At 41.6% G+C, this 23,950-nt stretch overlaps 1 protein-coding gene across 1 annotated transcript; it reads right to left on the reverse strand.

Moving 5' to 3' along the window:
* Window positions 1-3,460: 3,460 nt before the first annotated feature.
* On the reverse strand, window positions 3,461-5,992 carry LOC140127214 (acrosin-like). The gene is made up of 5 exons (XM_072147627.1): window positions 5,879-5,992; window positions 5,343-5,538; window positions 4,719-4,984; window positions 4,041-4,186; window positions 3,461-3,938 (listed from the first exon to the last, which is right to left on the reverse strand). Exons 1-5 carry the CDS (start codon window positions 5,946-5,948, stop codon window positions 3,549-3,551), a joined length of 1,068 nt encoding a protein of 355 aa, XP_072003728.1. The 5' UTR covers window positions 5,949-5,992; the 3' UTR covers window positions 3,461-3,548.
* Between the last annotated feature and the right edge of the window lie 17,958 nt (window positions 5,993-23,950).

The raw sequence follows: 23,950 nt of genomic DNA on the forward strand, positions 1-23,950 counted from the left end.
TTGCTTAATATTAACATCTAATCAATATGCTACTGTACCATATATACGAGAAACTATTAACTTCTTATTATTTACATAGTAACTACTAACCCCTTTGAGAAATAATGTATATTGTTACCTTTATATTTTCTGTTCTATATTTGATTGCAAGTTATATGCTGTATTAAATATAACTAACCAGTGAATACTAATGTTATAATACCATTAGGTTTAAGATAAGATTTAACTTGTCACTTGTATACCTGTATACCTCTCACTGTATAACACTCGATGCACTCGCGAAGATGCGGCTGACAAGCACATCACAGAGGATGGATCATGTGACTGATGACGCGAAGGAATGATCGATCACGCGACCCGGAAGTCACGGTCAGATGACGCGGCAGACGGATGACGCGCCACACACTCATTGGTTACTTACGTCTTTAAAAAATTTTAACTATCCGGCAGTATATCGGCTGGCGAAGGCTCGGGAGGAGCCGAAAAACGCATTTTTGCAGTATATTCTGTATTACATGTGAGATTTTGTGAATTAAAAAACATTTCATTTTTGACCTACCTCGAAGTGGGATCATTCCTTTCAATTGAAACTAGTCACTTATCCACGAGCACGAGGGAAGAGTCACCGAGTGCCGACCAGCCTTATAGAAAGAAGGAATGTTTCTATTTACAACTGCAGAGAACTGCCATAGAGCCTGTATGGCGTTCTACCCCAACCTGTTCCTGGGATTGTGGGAGCGGGAGGTGTTTGGGGGGGGATGGTAAGAGGAGGGTACAGCCATAGAAAGCCGACTACCCAGAAACCTCAAAGACATGCTAGTAAAAAGCCATTATGTACAAGTGACAAGTCTTTTTGGGTTGGCTGGTCCTAGGGTGGACTTGTTCCCCTGCGGCAATTGTGAAGCCTGTAAAAATATGAAGAGAGTAAAATATTTGTATCCATGGATGGGAAGAAATAATTTAACATAGGAGAATACATCTCATGTCAGACGAGTTGTGTTATCTACTATGCGACATGTAGATGTGGGAAGGTTTAGATAGGCCTGACATCGAGGGAGTTAAAAGTTCGGGGAACATGCCTCAAAGCAGCATCAGAGGAGTGGTCTGCTGTGAGGGAATTGGGAGAGTTAAGTATCTGGTGTTTATTATGTTAATTACACAGCAACATGCAAAGGTGGCCACAATATGGCTGGAAGGCGGACCCACAATGTGAGAGGAGAGATAAGAGGGGGCCACAAAAAGTGGGGGGATATGAGGAGAGGCCCACAAGATGAGATGAATCCATAATATTAGAGGGTGTCACAATAAGAGGGGTCTCATAATTTGAGTGAGAGATGAGGGGGCCCCAATATGAAGTAGAGAAGAGGGGTAGAGGGAAGAGGAGGGAGAGAGAGGAGTTAAGAGGGGGCCTACAATCTGGGGGGGCTGAGGAGAGGCCACAGGATTAGAGGGGGCCAGAATATAAGGAGGAGATGAGGAGCCATGAGAGGGGACATAATGGTAAGATAAGGGAAGCCCACAATATGAGTTGAGAAGCGACCTGAGAGGGGAAGCAATATGAGGGGCAGATGAGAGGGCCACAAAATGAGGGGGAAACAATATTAGGGGGAGCTGTTGGAGACACAGATCGTTTTTAATAAGAACTCCCCCTTAATACTGAACTTTAAGGCCATGCTAAAATGATATGCTTGAATTGCAATTTGAGACACATTTCAGACGTATCTGAAATTACTCCTCCTTGAACGCAAATGTGTTCAGACCTAAATGCCTGCATCCAGTAAGTAGCAACAAGGATTTTTTATAAAACTAAATGCAAGTGTTTTGGAATAAACATATATGCGTTCAGGGATTAGTGGGGGTTATAATAGGATATAGAGAAGTGAGCATGTTTGTGGTATTCAGTTTGTGATAAGAAATTGTATTAGATGATGATTGATTGAGAAACCTGAAATTTTTGTTTTGTGAAATCTGCAGAGATGAATCATGGCTGAAAAAAAAGCTTACATGGCATCCAGGTAGAAGATAAAGATGAAAAAGTGATTCTCCAATCAAAGATGTCATCTGTCAGGTGCAGCCACATGGAGAATCTGTGTCATTTACTGTACCTATAGAGCTACAGTGGCAGTACACAGCATACATGGAGCTAAAGGAGCAGTTACACAGTCATACATTGAGTTCCGTAGAATCTTGTGGGCTACAGCTGCAAAAAGTTGCTATGTAGTCCACAATTAGTTGTCCACTGAGTGTTACCATTCGCCCTGTCCATAGGATGAGTCCCAGCAATGATTAGACACTGTCAGATGGTGTGTCAAGCACATCCCTGTGACAGGAGACAGTGTGATGCTGTGTTGTCAGGAGTGTTGTTTCAGTCTTGTTCTGTCATCACATACATTCAGATCTGGTGCTTTTTTTTTTACATACTGAGCTGTGCTCTGGCGTTACATTCATGTACTGAGGTAGGTTATGATGCTTTATTTATGTACTGAGCTAGATTATGGTGTAATATTGTATTGAACTGTAGTCTTCTTCTTTATTTTTTCCACCGATCTTGGTTCTGGTGTTGTAAATATTTACAAACTTGGTTTTGGAGATATATTTACTGTATGCACAGGGCTTGGTTCTTTTGCTGTATTTATGCATAGAACTTGCATCTAGGGTTGTATTGATGATAGGATCTTGGATCTGGCTCTGTATAATATCTTTTGGATCTATGTAGTTAATACAGCATAAGCTTCCAAAGATATGACATCATCATAAGGGCTTCCCCAAATAGTTTGAAGGTATAGTTATCTTAGAGTGTGCAAACATTTACATTTTTAGAAAGTAATAAAAATCCCTTAAAATTCTCTCTCCCTCTCCGCATCTTACCTTTCCCGGCTCCTGTCTCCTCTCCATCTGCCGTGTGCTCCCTACTCCTAAGGCGCGCGCGCGCCCGCCGGCTTCTCTAGATTTAAAGGGCCAGCGCTCCGTTAATTGACATCTTCTGCATGGTTTTGGTGGTTCGGTTGTGTGGGTGGGCCACCTTACCCCCAAACTTTGCAGTTTCTATGTACTTTCATACTTTAAATATATTTTAATATTGGTGTCATGTATGTATATGTATTATATATATTTTAGCTTTTTTTTTACATGTCTTTTCTCCGATTGGTATGGAAAATATACTCTAGTCCCACTGCCACCCATCATACTTTTTGAATATGTATAGAACCATTCGTTCTCCAGATGTTATTTAACCATAGATTTAGCAGAAAATACACATATATTCAGAATACTCAAAAACGAATTTCTCAATAGCACAGCCTGACTTAGTGAAAATTGAATTAATCATTGCATGTCTGTTGTTACAGATAATGATGAGTTCAAATAGAGAAAGATAAATACTAATGGTATATAGAAGCCCTTCCTTTTCTATCATTCCCATAGAATGTCATGTTCTATGGAGAATAGAAACACAAACACATAGATGCAATAAACCTGTATTTCTCAGATAATTCGTTTTTTCCAAATTAAGCTAAGAGTCTTGAATATAATGCTAGAACACCATAGGTCTATGGCGTTTCTTTCACTTCCCCGGAAACGGTTATTCTTTGCCTTACATGCAGGCGACACGGGCGCTGGGAAACATTTGTTTGGTTTAGTAATCTAACTTGTGCATTCGGGACATGGATCGTTGGATTTCTTTTAGAAGTGACACTATTCTTCTCTATAGTAGTCAGTTTAATGCAGTTGACAGTAGTTTCCTGTGGAGGTGGTGCAGGTGTTGTAGTTAATGAGAGTTCTGTCAACTTTACTTGGATCCATTCTAAAAAGTACTGGGTGTTGCTGTAAACACCTGGCTTCTTTGACTGGGCACAACCGCTCCCCCAACTTGTGACACCAGTCACATAATATTTAGAGGTAACTTCATCCAAGCACATAAGGGGTCCTCCACTGTCACCCTGTAAGTAGTTGTAACATTATTAGCATGCCTTGAGTTGTCAAACCTAAAAAAATATGTAATTTATGGAAAATTGTGAATACAGGTACACATTCAGTCCTACCTGGCAGCTGTCAATTCCACCTTCTTCATATCCAGCACATAGGTTGTAGTCCCAAATCACCCCATTATACCACAGAGAGCTGTTGCATGTTTGAGCATCTACCAGGTTTACTTTAGCCTCCTGTAGAATATCTGCTGTTTCAGCAGCTGTAGGTAAAAGAATCTATATCATCTATATATCTATATCATCATGGTACATAAAAACTTCTAAAATGATCTACTAGTGAACCAAAAGGATGCAGCACAGCACATAGGCCTCTTTTCCAAGTCAACATGTTCTTTAGTATTGACTCTATTTATCATAGAATATGTGAATATCAGTATATCACTACAGTGCTACCAATTCAAAACTCAATAATAATTCCCTTAACAACCTAAAGTGATGTATATTCTAGCTGTAGAGCACTAGCTCACTAGTGCAAACTGGAACAATTGTAGATGAATTGGGGTCAGTCTTTATTTCCTAGCCTGTACTTCTATTCTCCAGTATAAGTAAGAAGAGAAGAAATGGCTCTTACTAATAACAGAGATTTTATTAATTTGGTTGGAAAGATGTTAAGTAGGAAATTTATGCTGCTATAGGAGTACACATTTTAATATAGTAGTCGGACTGGTGATAGAGTAGGGTCTTGAAACATATGAAGTGACTCCAAACTTATAGATTATAGGTATTACTTACATTTCTCAGCCATAACTCCCCAGCCACTTATGTAGCAAGGGTAGAATACTGTGATGTTCATGGTGATAGTAGGTAAACAGGCCGGCTGCACGTAGTCATTATATTCCACTGGGCCGTTAAGCTCAATAAGGGCAATATCGTTGGCTTCTGTCCGTGGGTTGTAGTTCTCATGTTCTATAAATGAATTAATTGAACGTATCTGCACATCTTGGGAGAGCTGTGACAACTGGTGACCTCCTATAATTATTTTCCATTTGGGAACAGACCTTTGAAGTGTAGGATAAAAGAGAATGACTTACACTATAATATACATATAAGGTTGTATTCAAGTCTTGGTTGGATAATACATTTTACGGTTCATTTATATTTACACAAAATAAACAGAAAGTACTCTGATGTGATATGTAACAGTGCAAGTCTCAGTGACTATAGTTGGGTCACTTAAGTAGTGTCCATCATTTGTCCAAATGAAGAAGTGCATCATAAAGCACTTTTTTGTGCAGAATCCGCAGGCTTCTAATGGAAACTAGTGGGCTTTTGTCTATGGCTTTGACTACATTATATAACATTAAACAGAGCAGGACTTATAGTTCCACTATTAGTTTTCCATCTAGTTTCCCTTACCTCTTGTTGGCTTTGAAGCAATGTGCTGCTGTTAGTACCCACAACTTATTAATAAGCGTTCCTCCGCAAGAGTGTCTATGACCAGTTCGAGATGGGATCTGAATGCTTACAAGCCATGGCCATGCTCCCGGTTGAGCATCTACTCCACCAACAATTCGCATGCCCCTATTCTCCATCAGGGGACGGATGCCACAAGCTTGAGAAAAGAATTACTTTAATGTCAGAAAGATTTGCCAGTAAAAAAAAATAGAATGGACAAACAAAACAGTGACACATATGTGACGTTGCCAATATTAACATTGATGCATATTATTTAAAGCATATCGATTAAATTTTAAGATTTAAATTTTACAGTTGCAAGTAAAATGTTATCACAGTAGACAGAAGTAAGATTGATCTGACCAATTGTTATAACTCTTTTTCATCCTGACATATTACATATTACATATAATTTTTTGTGTTGACACACTAAATGTATGGTATGTGGATGGTATAAATTACATGCTCCACATATTTATTATTACATTTCGACTTACATTCCAAAGTGTATCCATCAATGAATGGTATTATACATATGATGACTAAGCAGGAGACAGTTGAGGCCATTGCTGGTTTACTTCAACAATTTCTGGCAGTATTACAATTCTATCATTCACACATAGTTCCATTCCTCTTCAGAACACTGTAGTGACATCATAGCTGAGAAAACTGTTGCCTGGCAGGACTGGATAATACAACTGGCTTGTGACAACTGCCATGGCATCACCATTTAAAGGCATTTTCCCACAAAACAAGTTTGGCCCTGATCACTGTGTCTTAGCAATGACATCATTACAGATCACAAGAACGGGGGGTCTAATGGGGTCTGAGATACCTCCGTTCAACCCCTCGACGCACCCTGAGATGAGTGGAGCAGCTGGTGGTGCATATCTAGGCTGCCCCATCTCTATGGAGCTGAGATTGTCAAGTATGGCAATCACTGTCAGCTCCATAGAAATGAATGGGGGCTGGCTGCTCCTATCATCTCGGGAGCTTCAAAGGGTCCAACAGAGGTACATGTCCCCCCCCCCCCCCGTTTCGTGATCTGTGGGGGTCTCATCACTGATTTCATCCCCTCTGATCTACAAGTTAGGCCCTATCCTGTGAATAGGGTCTACCTTAATAAATAGGAAACCCCATTTAAGGGTGTCTGCCCTGACATTCCTATTAGATTGTGAAAGCCCCTTTTTACATTGACCAGGCATTTAAAAAAACAAAAAAAAACCTGTGGGGAAGACTCATAATGCCTTCTTACATTAATCTCCTCCTTCCCACCAGGGGTGGACATAAGTTAGACAGAGGCATTAAAAATATGCATAAGAAAAATGTACATACACATGTAAAAAGAATGATGCTACCAAAGTATAGAGTAAACCAAAACATGTCATGAAGCCAAAAAAACACAGGATTGGAAAGCAATTTAAAAAATTCAATATATGATTTATCCATTATTGTTCCCCTTTTTAAAGAGCAACTGTCATTTTCGATGATATTTGATGTTGTGTGGTGGGGAGTGTTTTCTAATATACTTCATTAAAAAACTCTGTATCTAAGGGGCACATAGCAGCCTGTCTCTTTACAAACTAATGTCACTTCTAGGTTTCTATGGCAAATCTTTCTATAGGATAGGTCTCTACCTCGTCTCCGTGGTCTCCGTGGTCCGTGGCTCTGTTGAGCCCCCGGCTGGAACAGCCGACACCCCGGGCAACAGCGCTCCTCCCCCTGAATGTCCGGAGGATGCTGTTGAACCTCCAGTACCTGCTACTTCCAACGGGTGTCCCCAGCCGGCTCCTACCACCGCTGAGGACACGCAGGATTCCCTGCGGGAGCTGGATCCTGTCCCTGCTAAACCCAGCGATGTATCTGATTAATCCCTGAAGGGCTGTAGCCCTCTCCAGGTACTATTTCCATTGTAAATATTTATTTCTGCCCCTACCCTAAAGAGCCAGAAACTGTCCTTAGACTCTCACCCTTAGTTATCTCAGTCAAGAGATTTTCCACTGTCATGTCCTATGATAGCACCCTTCCTCTGCCACAGCAGAGATTCCTACCAAAGGACTCTGTCCCTCTACACATAGAGGAGACCCTTTGCTTCTTGTATTGCACTTTTCCCGACATCAAGGGCTGTACCCAGAAGATGGACTTTGTCATTAGAGACCTTCTGTGAGACTTTTGCCAGATACTACCAGGGAAAAGTTGCTATGTCATTGCTATTGTCTTGCACTTAATGCCTTCCTTTTTAGGTATGGACATTCTGCTTGCCCTTTTATGCCTTTTCCTTTTCAGGTAAAGAGACATTTTATTCTGCTACCCTGTGTAGCCTACCTCTGTAACGTTTGTAACGTTTAAGATGTGTACCCATTGAGCTCCTAAGCCAATGAGAACTTACCAAAATGTTTGCACACTGTCAATTTATGGCAGTAGTTTGCACTAACCTTTTATAGGCTTTCCAGATTGTAGTGTGGCTGTGTCGGACCGTCTCTATGTAAAACCTTGACCGCTACCTTATCCCTCAAACCGAGGTTTGCACGTGGGGGTAGTCCGTAAATTGCAGGTCCTTAGGGGACCGGGGGTGTTACAGAGATAGCACCTGGATGCCGCTCATACAAGGGTAAGAATGTCAGTCGGCAGGTACTTGTACATTGTACAATGTCTAATTGTGTCACATATGCCAATGTAATGCATATACACACACTATATATTTGTCGCCAGGGAAGAAGTGTTTACATAACAAATATACAGGCCTTGGTGCAACGAGTGGATTACAGTACAGGACACCACACCTTTCCTACTGTATAGTTTGGTTTCATGGCATTAGCGACCAACTGTCATACTTCGCATTTACATGTCCTTGTCTTAGTCCGACACCAACGCAGGTGCCTGTCTCCAGGACCATGGGCGGTTTGTCCCTACATATCATGTAGCCTGCACTTCCCAGAAGTGCCCCTATCTACCTCTGAGCCCCAATCAGTCTGTAGTTGAGCCGAGGGCGGCTCTTTCAATTGCCCCGGGGGTATGCAACACCCTCGCCAAAGCAAAGCGGAGGAATGGTTGCGAATACGTCCCACCATGTAGCTTGCAGCCTGTGTAGGGTCAGGTCAGCCCCACAGCATGTCACTACATCACACTACATAGTCCTTATAGGACACAGGGGAACACTGCAGTAGTAGATCCTTCCTGGCAAGGCAGGAGTTAACTGTTTTATGTGATGTAAGATGTGTCAGCCAATCACATGTGTTATAATTTGTCTCTGTGAGCTGAGATGTGAGCTGAGATGTAATTGGAGGAGCAGCCACCACCTGACCAGGGGGAGTTACAAGACCCTGTCAGGAAACTTCCAGAAGAAGCAGTTAGTTCTCTCTCAGAAGAGAGTAGAGAGTAGTTAGCTGAGCAGTAGCTCAGAAGCAGACTGGAATTAATTCAGTAAGAGACTCTGAAGAGTCTGTGCAGCTAGCACACCAGACCAAGAGCAGGTGAGCCTAGCCCCTGCCTGAAGAGTGAAGCTAATAGCTAGTTAGTGAGGAAAGGGGTATCATCCTACCTTAAGGGTGATACCTGAAGCAATCCAGGATAAAGCTGAAGCATCCTATTAGGACACAGCTATCTCCCAGCCTGCCCTTTGCATCCAGGCAGAGGATCCATCCTGTGGCTCCCTCCAACTTGCATCTCAGCACTCTACTACTCTGTTAAAGGCACGTTGCTGCGGTTCCTGTCGGTTCCAATAAAGAACTGTAAGTTGTTTTGTTCAACCTCTGCCTCCGTCTCGTCCCTGCTACTACAGCTGCCATCATCACAGGCACCCTGTCCACCACACAGAGACTCATACTCTAGACACCAAAGGGTTGCCCCAGGGAGATCCGCTATAGCAGCCTCTCCCTCATCATTTCTTGCCAACACCACCCTACTGGAGACCTGCCAGGCTGTAGGACAGCCCTCCGGTTCCCCATACCAAGCACCGTGACACTAGCGTGCCTAGGCCGCAACCGCCAGCCACTCAGGTACTGCGGGCCCCAGCTGACTCCAGGCCCCGAGAAAAGGCTAGGCCCCGGTGGGGGATGTTGCATATATATGTATATACTGTGTATATTGTGTATATATGTATATACTGTGTATATTGTGTATATATGTTTATATGTATATACTGTGTATATTGTGTATATATGTATATACTGTGTATACTGTGTATATATGTATATACTGTGTATATATGTGTATACTTTGTATATATGTATATACTGTGTATACTGTGTATATTTTGTATATATGTATATACTGTGTATATTGTGTATATATGTATATATGTATATACTGTGTATATTGTGTATATATGTATATACTGTATATTGTGTATATATGTATATACTGTGTATACTGTGTATATATGTATATACTGTGTATACTGTGTATATATGTATATAATGTGTATATTGTGTATATATGTATATACTGTGTATATTGTGTATATATGTATATATGTATATACTGTGTATATTGTGTATATATGTATATACTGTGTATATTGTGTATATATGTATATACTGTGTATATTGTGTATATATGTATATACTGTGTATATATGCATATATGTATATACTGTGTATATATGTGTATACTGTGTATGTATATACTGTGTATATATGTATATACTGTGTATATATGTGTATACTGTGTATATATGTGTATATATGTGTATACTGTGTTTATATGTATATACTGTGTATATTGTGTATATATGTGTATACTGTGTATATATGTATATACTGTGTATATTGTGTATATATATATTATGTGTGTGTTTTTGTATACGCTGTGCTTATAGTATGTATGTATATGCTCTATATACTGAATATAGTATACGAGTGTAGAACTTTATGTGTATATAAGTATATTAAGGTGTATATGTATCAGTGTATAAATTTGTGTAATTGTATAAACATGTCCGTATAAGGGAACATTCACAAGAACATATGGGGGACGTATATCTGACTGCAAATTTGCTGCCGGATATACTTCCACCATAGGCTTCTATACGCCTGGGCTCGGTACGGTGAGCACAACGAGTACTCACTGTTTCGAGCCGTGGCCGCAACAGAGAGAGTGCGTGCTCTATCTATGGCCATAAGAACGACTATGCGGCTCTATTCTCTATGGAGAGGGGAGGGGTGAGCTGCGCTCACCTCTCCTCCTCTCCAGCGCGCCAGACTTGTGCCTGCCAGGCTATAGCCGGGTGGGCACACGTTTATGTGAATGCAGCCTACATATGTATATTTTTTTAAGGGGAAGGGGGGCCCCATGCAGAAATCTGCTATGGGGCCCAGCCTCTCCTAGTTACGCCACTGGAAGGAGCCACTGAGCTCCAGATTTTAATGACGTTGTTCACAGGTGACATTAAGCATTTGAAAGGTTCCTGAGCTCCGAGAACAGTGACTGCCCCTATAAATGATCCTATTTTGGAAACTGCACCACCTAGAGAATTTATCAAGGTTTATATTGAGCTTTTTACCACCACAGATGTTTTATAGCGAGTATTTATGTTGGCTTGTGTAAGTGAAAACTTTTTTCCAAAAAAATCTTGCTTTGGCCCCTACATTTTTATTTTTAAAAGGGGTTAATGAAGTAAGTGCACCCCATAATTATTTTTTGCTGGACGAGTTGTATTTTTTTAATTGGTATCAAGCAGGTGTAAATGTAACTTTTTTTAGTGTTTTTTTTGTTTGGTTGGATGCACAAAAACCATAATTTTTGCAGGTTAATTTTTTTTTTAAGGTATTCACCATACCGGTTCAGTAGTGATTTTATTTTATTGTAAGGGATGTTGCAGACATAGAGATACCCAATATGTGCTGAGTTGTTTGGTGATTTTCACGTTTTATTGTATTTGGGAGTTTTGCACTTTTTGCAGCATTAAGGGGACTTTTATTTGTATAACTTTTTATTTGATCATCAGATCACCTGTTCAAATTAATACACTGCTATACTGATTTTAGGTGATGCGTGTCTGTGTTTGTAATTGTTAGTATATGCATACGTGATTGTAGGTGTATATAGGTTCTTATGTGTGTATATGTAAACTGTATGTTTGTATGTGTGCGTATATATTGTTGTAGATATTTTTTACATTTTACTTTATATAAATTTATATATATATAAATTTGCTTGTATGATACTGTAGATGCCACAGGGTATGCCTCTGTTTATGCTACTGTCATGGTTACTAAGACCATGCCAGCACTATGGCCATCATGTGTCCCCAATGACTCATGATGGGATCTGTCTGGCTCCGTTATGGTGTAAATAGTTTTGATGGAAATAATTGTGCCACATTACATCTTGTATTTCATGAATACTTCCAAATGGGGGAATATATCCAAATCAGCATTTGTCACGCTGGTCTTCATACCCCCCTTCCCCACTGTAGTGTGTTCCTATTAAATAACAAATGAAGGTGCAAGGCCTGCCTATAATTGGTTCCTGTAGGGCAGTGGTCTTTAACCACCAGGCCGTGGTGCGGTGGTTTAAGATCACTGATATATGAAACTAAGGAAAAAAAAAAGAAATCGGAACTTCCTTCCGGCGCTCCTCTTCACCCGCATGGGGGGAAGGCACTGCTGCAGACATTACAATAATGGCAGGGAGGCTGTTGCTGATATTTCATTAATGGTGGTGAGGCTGACGCAGACATATTATTAGTATAGGGAGGCTGCTGCTGGACATGTTGTTAGTGAGGGGAGGCCCGCTGCTGGACATTTTATTAAAGAGTAGCAGCTGAATTTCCCACCCTCAAGTTAATTTTTTTCCAGTTTTTTTGTGGTAAAATTAGGTAGCTCGGTTTAGACTTACGTATTTGTGGTATGTATATTTTTTACTCACAGTAAAAAGCCCAAAGACTGTCAGGCTTCTGGGGTAGTGAACCCCTGGGACCACCATGGACGATGACACAAGCCGACACCTAGGACCGGAATCTAAGTGGCACCTGGTTTTCACCAGAGCCCTCTGCAAAGCATGGTGCCACCAGGTCGTTTCACAGGCGTGAATTGTCCGCGCTGGCAGCTAAGGTCGAGGTACACAATTGCCAGGCAAACTCATGGTCGGGGACAGGCAGTAGGTCAATGCAAGTGGGAACAGTTCTATGTCAGGGACAGAGCCTGAGGTCAGGACTGGCAGCGAAGGAGCAGTGTCAAGAACTGGTGTGAGGTCACAACAGGGCGTCAACACACAGGAAACAATCACAGAGGGAAGCTTTCTCAATGACATGTAGCTCAAAGATCCAGCGGGGAATGCTAGAAGAAGCCGGCCTTTATGGAAACCCGGGAAGTGGCCACCGCCAATCAGCAGTGCACAGACCCTTTAAATTTGCGAGTGCCAACGCGCGCCCTAGGGAGCGGGGACGCGCACGCTGGGCAGCCGGGACAGGAGCAGGAGTGTGGAGGAGTGAGTGAAGTCGGGAAGGGCCACCGCCACAGAGAAGAAGGTTAACTGGCCCAGTCCCTGGTAAAAGGTTAAATTTGTGTGAAGCTGGTCCCCAGATACAAAAAGGTTGGGGAACGCTGATGTAGGGGACTAGAGTCAATTATAGTGCACTTTCATGCACTAGTGTAAAAGAAAGGAAATACAGCCCCCCACCATCAAACACTCTCACTTTATGTAAAGTGGGAAAGGTGGAAAAAAACTGTATCAAACTATTTTAAAATTCTGGGATGTAAGTGGCTCACACCTTTCATACAGCCTAAGGCCCATGGTATCCTTAATCCACGCTGAGTTCTTATTTATTTTTGTGTTTTTTTTGTAGTTCTTTCTTATGTCCACATATACATAAGAAAGTTGATCCAACTCTCTTTTCTGGTTTTAAAATGTAGCAGTCTTGGATGAAATTAACTCAAAACTATATCTGAAATCACATGAGATAACCTTATATTAGAATCACCGCTATAAAGTATTGACCCTGATATCTACTCATCCAAAAAATGTATCTGTCAGAAGCTGGCCTAAAATGTTAATATATTACAGAACATCCATATGTCCTTCTCTGTCCTCGCTTGAACTAGAATATTTCTAACGTACATGTCCTTTCATGCTGACTTTCCATCTGGAAGTGTAGGAAGCAAAACAGACCATGCTTTGTGCAGTTCTCATAAGGAATAGTTGGACTGGAAAAATAGATAAAGAAATGTTTGTCAAGTTATTACCAATGCATTTCTGTATTATTGGATGAATGTGCTGCTGCTGGAACAGCTGATCAGTGCGGAGGCCGAGTGTCATACCCCTGCCAATCCCTTACTGCTATCTTATACTAAGCATAGGTCGTCAGCATGGAAACTGCATGATGAGTCTTTAAAACCCATTGAACTATTATATTTTCTTCAATCCTGGTAATCACAGGTGGATCATGTCTGGGAATCACAGACACCCTCATGTGGTAACTTGTGATCATTTTGACATAATGGGGCACATTACTTACCCAATCCTGTCGAAATCCCCACTGTGCGTTGTCCGACGATCATGGACTCCGGCGCGATTCACTAAGATCGTGCGCCCGATTTCCTGCTTGTGAAACTTCCCCGCTCAGGTCCGTCTGGAGTTCACCATCTTCTTCCTGGTGTATGTAAGTGCATTGTCTTGCGACACAAATTAAATGTGAAATCCCGTGCTCAGTCCGAATCCGTCGGATGGTCCGATGACCCGCCCCCGATTTATGTCGAATGAAAGCCAGCGTTGATGCTCCAAAATCCGATCGCGTGCAACACAATCCAATTTTGAATGCCTGTCCTGGTGGCGCAATCCCCCAAAAGTCGGAAAACTCGATTGAAATGCGGCAGCGTGACATTTAGTAAATAAGCCCCGTTGTTGCAATATTGTCCACTCAAATACTTATTACCGGTATACTAATATTGAACACACCATGCAAAGACCAATTATAAACAAATCATAATACCAAGTATTACCACTACTCAATGATCACTACGGTTAGTATTACATAATGGCTAAACATTGCACCATTCTGATACTGAATAAAAAAACCTATATAGAAAACACCCAGGGCCGGATTAAGGTTGGCGGGGGCCCCTGGGCGCAAAACATGGTGGGGGCCCCCATTGAATGTAGTCCATGCAGGGAACAGCAATCGCTATATACCGCTATATAACCCAGCAATAACTATATACAGCCTCCCCAGTAATCACTATATACAGCGCCCAGTATTACTATATACAGCCCCAGACATCACTATATACAGCTCAGAGAGCAATTGCTATATACAGCTCCCGGAGCAATTACTGTATACAGCTCCCCCAGCAATCACTATATACAGCTCCCCCAGCAATCACTGTATACAGCTCCCCCAGCAATCACTGTATACAGCCCCCCAACAACCACTATATACTGCTTCCCCAGCAATCATTATATACATCTCCCCCAGAAGTCACTATATACATCTCCCCCAGCAGTCACTATATACATCTCCCTGGCAATCACCATATACAGCCCCCCCAGCAATCACTATATAGAGCTCCCCCAGCCATCACTGTGTACATCTCCCATTAATCATTATATACAGTTCCCCCAGCAGCCATTATATACAGCCCACAGTAATAAATATATATGGCTCCCCAGCAATAACTATATGCAGCCCCCAACATTACCTACATACAGTCCCACAGCATTAACTATATACAGCCCCCTATAATAACTGTATAACTATATACAAACTCCCTATAATAACTATATACTGCCTCCCTATAACTACATACGGCTCCTTGTAAATATATACAGCCCCCTGTAATAACTGTATACTGTCCCCCTATAATAACTATATACAGCCACCCTATAACTATATACAGTCCCCCATATAATAACTATAAACAGCCTCCATATAATAACTACATACAGTCCCCCTATAATTATGTACAGTACCCTTATAATGATATACTGCCCCCTATAACTATATACTGCCTCCCTATAATAACTACATACAGTCCCCATATAATAACTATATACACAACCTATAATAACTATATACAGTCCCCTATAACAATTCTATACAGTCCCCCTATAATAGCTAAATACAGTCCTCCTATAATCACTGTATACAGCCCCCAACAACCACTATATACTGCTTCCCCAGCAATCACTATATACATCTCCCCCAGAAGTCACTATATACATCTCCCCCAGCAGTCACTATATACATCTCCCTGGCAATCACCATATACAGGCCCCCCCAGCAATCACTATATAGAGCTCCCCCAGCCATCACTGTATACATCTCCCATTAATCATTATATACAGTTCCCCCAGCAGCCATTATATACAGCCCCCAGTAATAAATATATATGGCTCCCCAGCAATAACTATATGCAGCCCCCAACATTACCTACATACAGTCCCACAGCATTAACTATATACAGCCCCCTATAATAACTGTATAACTATATACAAACTCCCTATAATAACTATATACTGCCTCCCTATAACTACATACGGCTACTTGCAAATATATACAGCCCCTTGTAATAACTATATACAGTCCCCCATATAATAACTATAAACAGCCTCCATATAATAACTACATACAGTCCCCCTATAATTATATACAGTCCCCTATAACTATATACTACCTCCCTATAATAACTACATACAGTCCCCATATAATAACTATATACACAACCTATAATAACTATATACAGTCCCCCTATAACAATTCTATACAGTCCCCCTATAATAACTAAATACAGTCCCCCTATAATCACTATATACACCCCCCTATAATCACAATATACAGCCCCCTATAATCACAATATACAGCCTCCTTATAATAACAATATACAGCCTCCCTATAATAACTATATACACCCTCTATAATAACAATATACGGGCTCCCTATAATAACTATATACACCCCTATAATAGCAATATACAGCCTCCCTATAATAATAATAATATACTTCTTCCCTATAATAACTATATACACCCTCTATAATAACAATATACAGCCTCCCTATAAAAACTAACTACATACAGTCCCACTATAACAACTATATACAGCATATAACTGTGCAGACTCCTATTACTGCTATATACACCCTCCCCCATAATAAATATTTACAATCCCCCTTTAATAACTATACACAGTCGTAGATAAAATATTAAAATTGTACTCACCTTCCATCGTTCCCCCTGATGCGCACCGTCCTCATCTTCCCTCGCGGTGTCGGATGTAAACAAAGATGGCGGTGCCCTGCTACAGGCGGCGCCGTCACTGTTGTGGCTCTGTGACGTCTTACGCTGCAACGTCACACTCTGTGCCGCCAGCGGTAGGAAGCCACCATTTTTGTTTACATGCGATCGTCTATGGCAGAGCAGGGAACTTATTGTTCACTCACACTGTCATAGACGAAAGGCAGCCACATTGGGGAGATTCGTCCCAGGAAGCCCGGAGCAAAATACACTGTTGGCAATTCGAGTGGTTGCATGGCCCACATTTGTTGGGGACCCCTTCAAAGGCAAAGTGCTTGCGCCCTGGGAACTGGCCCTGGAAACACCTAAAACCAGTGATACTGCTATACCCAAATAATACAGCTACATCATGTCTGCTGCTGTTGTTATAGCATAAACCCTGCATATAAACTGACATTAATCTTATATTCAGATATTTGTGAACACATAACTTATATGTCTTATATGTCTTATATATGACTTATATATGTCCAACCAATCATTGAGGCCTTGGGGACCGATCACATTTGACCACAAAATATATCTTCCTTCTTTTTGTAACAATAATCGGTCACTGTTACCTCCTTTTCTAAAAGGGGCCACATACTCAATTGTCATATATTTTAGGACTTTAGGATTTCCATCATGTTCTTCTCTAATATGTTCCATGAGCCTTGGCACTCATATTCCTGTACATATTGACCTCAAGTATTCTTTACACCTTACATTCATTACATTCATTTACTGATATAAATTATCCCACATGGGCACAATAGAATATACCGTATACCATATGTTTTGCTCTACACAATGATACAATGTAACACTCTGCTGATCTCCAAATCTTACTGTTTAAGCGCAAATTCACATGAACGTGTGCCCGTCGTATCATAGTATGGCAGGCACACGTCGCCGCACGGGAGAGGAGGAAGGGGTGAGCGCTGCTTGCCTCCACCCCTCTCCATGGAGATACACGGCGCACAGCTCCATAATACGGGGGAAGATAGGACATGTCCTATCTTTCCCGTTACGGAACCGTACCGCTCCGTGTGCCCATTGCCGGCCTATGGGGGGGGCATATACACAATGTATAAACGGTGGCCCTATATACGTCCCCCAATGGTCTTGTAAATTCGCCCTTAGAGTCTTAATCAACTGGTCACAGCACTTGCAACTCCTACACTTGAAATTACCCTTAGGCCCGTTCCACACTTGCGAGTGTGATGCGATGAACTCGCATCACACTCGCAACACATGCTGCCGGGAACGCACGGCCTGAATGCTGCACAGCGGGAGTGAACTGACATGCTGAGTTCACTCCCGCGGTGCAGCGTTCGGGCCATGCGTTTCCGGCAGCATGCGTTCATCGCATCACACTCGCAAGTGTGGAACGGGCCTTAGAGGCCTTGAAGGTACTCCTGCATCGCAATTGTCCTGCCCCTGTAATACATCACTATTGGTCCCTTTTCAGCTTCTGATTTCAATTCTCTGTCACTTTCTATCATATGCCAATTTCTCCTGATTGCTGATCTTTTATTATCTGCTAATGGAGTATAGTCAAACACAAATGTAAACCGCATGTTACCTCCATTCTTTGTTCTATTCTTGCTATTTCTACATATGCTGTGTATGAGAAGCTTTTCTTGCTTTTTCATTTTTACTCAATCATAGATTTCCTGAATTAATGGAAGAGAGTAGCCTCTAGCTATCAGTTGTGACCTAATATCTGCTGCCTGGGTTTCATAACCTTCATCTGTGTTATTGATTCTACATAGCACGGTGGCTTCGTGGTTAGCACTTCAGTCCAAGGTCAACATCTTCAAAGGGTTTGTATGTTCTCTCCGTGTTTGTGTGGGTTTTCTCTGGACCTCCAGTTTCCTCCCACACTACAAAACATACTGGTAGGTTGATTAGATTGTGAGCCCCATTGGAGACAGGGGCTGATTTGGCAAACTCTGTGCAGCGGTGTGGAATCTGTGTGCGCTATATAAATAAAGGAATTATTATTATTAGAGTCTTGTTTACATGTGCAGGATGATAGCTAGTGTAGTAGTAATGTAATAGCACATTTCTTGTTGTTTTCTTCCTGAATACTTGTGAATACTTGTGTATTCATCTTATTACCCTTGATTTCTAATAGGAACAGGGCCGCATCTGCCATGAGGCGGGATGAATATCCTGCCTCAAGCAGCAGTTTGTGGACCCTTTTGGGGGCAGCAAATTGGTGCCGGTAGTATGGACTTGCCAAACGCCGGCAAGTCAGTACTACATGAAAAAGCAATTACATTGGTGCCTTTAAGGTGCAGATGTAATAGATAGGCAGAGCCTGTGTGCACCGCTCAGCAGGACACAGGCCAGCATGCAGGACAAGTAGCTGCAAGAGGAGCACTGGGGCTGGAGCCTAGAGGCAAGTACAAGGTTTTTACATTTTTTAATAATTGGGGAGGCTGTGTATAATGGGGGAGGCTGTGTATAATGGGGGAGGCTGTGTATAATGGGGGAGACTGTGTATAATGTGGGAGACTGTGTATAATCGGGGAGGCTGTGTGCTGCTGATGGAGGCTGTGTACTACTGGGGGAGAGGCGTGGCGCTATATACTGTCTATGGGGGATCTGTACAAAGGGGCTGGAATTTAATCTAATTAATCTGGGTGGCCTTATATGGAGTACTATATATCATTCAATTTGGGAGTATGTTAAAATGTGGGTGCTATAGATACTATATTTATTTGGGAGACTATATAAAGGCTATTTTGCATGGGGAATAGTGTGTTCAGTCATGTTGTGAATAAAATATATTTTTAGGAAACACGATCCCATATACTGTTAGTGACTGTGGTTTTTTAGGGGTGACCTGTGGTGTTGTGCTGCAGACATTTTACCCTGAATTGAGCATAAGAGATAAACCATGGCCGGGAGAAATTGTAAAGAAGTCCTCTTCCGGATGGAGCAGATTGTCACCTGTAAGATACTTGATGTCACTAGTGTCTGTATCATTTGATTGACTACTAGTGTGTAAGGTAGCATCATCGGGCAAGGGGCGGCATTTTAAATTTTCGCCTTAGGCAGCAAAAAGGCTAGAATCGGCCCTGAATAGGACTTCCAATAATCCAAGGCGGATTGCCAGAAAGAGGTTGGCATATGTGCACGATACTGATGTGGCCATAGCCATACCCTCTCTCTGACCGTACCACTCATCATGAAATTTAAAAGCATTATGCATTAGAACAAAATCCAAAGCCTCACAAATGAAATCTATGTATCCTATGTTTTTTTGAGCATCAACAAAAACAGTTCTATTTGCAGAAATCTCTTCTTTATGGGGAATTCGGTTGTAAAAACTTTCTGGGGGGCATTTATCAATCTGGGTGCAGGTTGGTGCAGGAAGTGTGCTATGTTTTTCAGTGGGATGTGAGTTTGTGGTGCAAAGGATTAATGATTTGGTGCACAAACCAAAAGGTTAAGAGCTATCTCCACATTCGTGAAGGTGAAACAGAACAGCATTTAGCTGCTCTAATTGTGTGCCAAAATATTCACGCCGCCATATATAGTATTCACTGCTTTTCCCTGCTTGTCCCTCCTGCTAGTGCAGTAGACAGTCGGTGACATCACACAGCACAGCCAGATGGAGACCAGTATGGCTGCACAAGGAAGCCCGTCTGGTCTGCAGACAGCTGAGATTTTGCAGTGCGACAGCCACAGGCCCTCCTGATTAAACAAGACTGACACTGCTCCTGTCCAGGATCTGGTCCATGCACTGTGACCTTGGCTACTGTGGGGGCAGCACTTTGCCTTAGCTATTATGGGAGAAACTGTGATTTGGTTACTGTAGGAGACACTGGGATTTGGCTGCTGTAGGAGACACTGTGACTTGGTTAGTATGGGGACACTGGGACTTGGCTACTGTGGGGGGCACTGTGACTTGGCTACTGTGGGGGGCACTGTGACTTGACTACTGTCCATAGTGGACCTACACCAGCAGATGAAGTGGCTCCCCAAACCATCACTGGTTGTAGAAACTTCACCTAAGCCCCTGAGAAACAGTCCAGTATCAGTCAGGATACTTGACACATATGATTTTGATACGCCTGTGTTGTGGCTCTTGAAGCACTGACTTCAACAGCAGGATCTCCCCAAATTTTTGAATGTTTTTTATATTGCATGTACTCCCTTAAATTGAGGGAATGTAGGAAGGTATAGTATAAAGGTTTATTTTGCAAGCTTTTTCCGGATTGACAACAAATGTCTTGTATATACACTTGGACTCAGCGCTCGCTTTGAAAAGCAGTTACCGTCATAAGTGGCATTTAGATGGATACTGTCAGACTGTGTCCTGGTTTCTCTATTGTGAGCTGGGCACAGTCATTGGATTATTGTAGCTGCTGTGTGCATGCTGAGTCTTAATTGTTTGACCACCACTAGCTTTTGTGAGCAGCATGTCTGGGCATACACTCTACTCCTGAATCCCTGGTTGCACTCTAGTACACGGGAGCGCAATTATGCCAATTGATTTCTGTGTCTGCCATTACAATTTACAAAGCTGTTTTTACTCGGATCTCTAGCTTTCCCTACATACAAAAGACAGAGTCTTGCTCTAATGATAACCCTACGGCCGTTTTGCCGCCATACTGCAGCTTCCTCACGGGGTGCCCTTCCCCTCTTCCTTGGCCTATAATAAAAAAACCTGTTGCCTGCGACAAGATCCAGCAAAATAAAAAAAGCTCTCCTTAAAATGTCGCGTGGCTTACAGCTACAGTTAAAAGGGCAATTAATGAGAAAAAGAGGGCATTTAAAAAATATAAATCTGACGGGTCACCTGAGGCTTTCAATACTTACAAAAAACTTACCAAAATCTGTAAAAAAGAAATCAAATCAGCCAAAATACAAAATGAAAGACAGGTAGCTAAAGATAGCAAAACAAATCCCAAGAAATTTTTTAGGTATATCAATGCAAAAAAAAAAGGGTCACAACAGGTTGGACCCCTTTATTCTGAAAATGGGGCATCGGTGACTGGAGACCAGGAGAAGGCGGAGATACTTAATAGGTTTTTTAGCTCCGTTTATACAATAGAAGAGAGAACTTCTGACTTGGGTGGTGCCAGTGCGGGTCATGGATCCTGTGATATACTAGGCTGGCTAAATGTAGACATTATCCAATCTAAGCTCAATAAAATCAATGTGTACAAAGCTCCTGGACCAGATGGGTTACACCCCAGAGTTCTTAAAGAACTCAGTTCTGTTATTGCTGTACCGCTGGCTAAAATCTTCAGGGATTCTGTAATGTCTGGTGTGGTGCCAAGTGACTGGCGCAAGGCAAATGTGGTGCCAATATATAAAAAGGGCTCTAGAACTTCGCCTGGCAATTACAGGCCTGTAAGCTTAACTTCCATTGTGGGGAAAGTATTGGAAGGGTTAGTAAAAGACTACATACTGGAGTATGTGACATCAAATAGTATAATAAGTGACAGCCAGCATGGGTTTACTAAGAATAGAAGTTGTCAAACTAACCTTATCTGCTTTTATGAAGAGGTGAGCAGATGCCTGGATGGAGGAGCAGCTGTGGATATTGTGTTCTTGGACTTTGCAAAGGCATTTGACACTGTCCCTCATAGACGCCTGATGGGTAAAATTAGGGCTATTGGTTTGGCAGAAATCATTTGCAATTGGATTGAAAACTGGCTGAAGGATCGTATCCAGAGAGTTGTGGTCAATGATTCCTACTCGGAATGGTCACCAGTTATGAGTGGTGTACCCCAGGGTTCTGTGCTTGGCCCACTACTATTTAATATATTTATTAATGATATAGAGGTAGGAATTAATAGCACTGTGTCTATTTTTGCAGATGACACCAAACTGTGTAGTGTAATACAGTCTATGGAGGATGTTCATAGGCTGCAGGGTGACTTGGACAAACTGAATGTTTGGTCATCCACTTGGCAAATGAGGTTCAATGTGGATAAATGTAAGGTTATGCACCTGGGGGCCAATAATCCAAAGGCAAAATATGTCCTTGGGGGAGTAAATCTGGGAGAGTCCCTTGTTGAGAAGGACCTGGGGGTACTAGTAGATCATAAATTGAATAACAGCATGCAATGTCAATCAGCTGCCTCTAAAGCTAGTAGGATCATGTCATGTATCAAAAGTGGTATGGACTCTCGTGATAGGGATGTAATATTACCACTATACAAGGCACTGGTTCGGCCACACCTGGAATATGCTGTCCAGTTCTGGGCACCGGTCCATAAAAAGGATGCCCTGGAGCTGGAGAGGGTTCAACGTAGAGCCACAAAAATGATAAGGGGTATGGAGGGTCTCAGTTATGAGGAAAGATTAAAACAACTAGATTTATTTAGTCTGGAAAAGAGACGACTGCGAGGGGACATGATTAATTTATTTAAATATATGAATGGTCCATACAAAAAATATGTTGGTAAGTTGTTTCAGATTAGATCAAATCAAAAGACGAGGGGGCACTGTCTCCGTTTGGAGAAATCAAGGTTTAATCACCGGAGGCGACAGGGCTTTTTTACTATGAGAACGGTCAATCTGTGGAATAGCCTGCCTCAGGCGCTGGTCACAGCAGGGACAGCGGATAGCTTCAAGAAGGGTCTAGATGCCTTTTTACACCTAAATAACATTGAATTATTTCCCCTAAATCCCTTCCTCATCCAATCCCTTCCCTTCCTTGGTTGAACTTGATGGACAAGTGTCTTTTTTCAACCGTAGAAACTATGAATGTCAGTCATCCAAAATTTGTGACATGGTTAGAGCATGTCCCTGTGCTTCAGCAAAACCTGCCCTACAAAACAAAATGGCGTTCTTTCCATTCTGGTTCCCAGTACTTGCTCATACAGCAGTTTAACTCCTTGAATAATATAAGAATTTGTGTTGAAAGCAATGTGATATGTATCTAGGGGGTTCTAAAATGCCTCATGGTGTCTATAATCTATTCATGAAAAATCTGCCCTCCAAAAGCCAAATTGTGTTCCAGAAATGATGGCACCAGATATAGGCTATTGGTGTATTCACAAGAAATTGTGTTACAGAGTTAGTATTGCATTTTCTCCTTTTACACTTTGTATATGTCTAAATTGATAGATTTGGGGTATAAATGGATGTATTAATGAAAAAATGGAAATTTTTGAATGGATTTTTTTATGTATTTTCTGATATATACTTTATTGGTTCCTAAAAAATAAATGATTTGTAAACATATGATTTCTAAACATACTATTAAATTTTTATTAAATTCTAATATCCTAAAACAATTAAAAATGTTTAATCTTAGAAACATAAAGGAAATATATGATAAAAGTTATTTAGTAACTAATCTGGGTGCATTGACTATTTGTCTGCAA

This window comes from Engystomops pustulosus, chromosome 4 (assembly GCF_040894005.1).
Source record: "Engystomops pustulosus chromosome 4, aEngPut4.maternal, whole genome shotgun sequence".
In the NCBI taxonomy this organism is placed as follows: Eukaryota; Metazoa; Chordata; class Amphibia; order Anura; family Leptodactylidae; genus Engystomops; species Engystomops pustulosus.

Bases quoted from the DNA above. Each gene is read 5' to 3' on its own strand.
- LOC140127214 (XM_072147627.1), bottom strand. From the start codon at position 5,948: ATGGCCTCAACTGTCTCCTGCTTAGTCATCATATGTATAATACCATTC. The intron at 5,539-5,878 runs GTAAGTCGAAAT...TCTTTTCTCAAG, and splicing joins TGATGGATACACTTTGGAAT to CTTGTGGCATCCGTCCCCTG. The intron at 4,985-5,342 runs GTAAGGGAAACT...TACACTTCAAAG, and splicing joins TGCTTCAAAGCCAACAAGAG to GTCTGTTCCCAAATGGAAAA.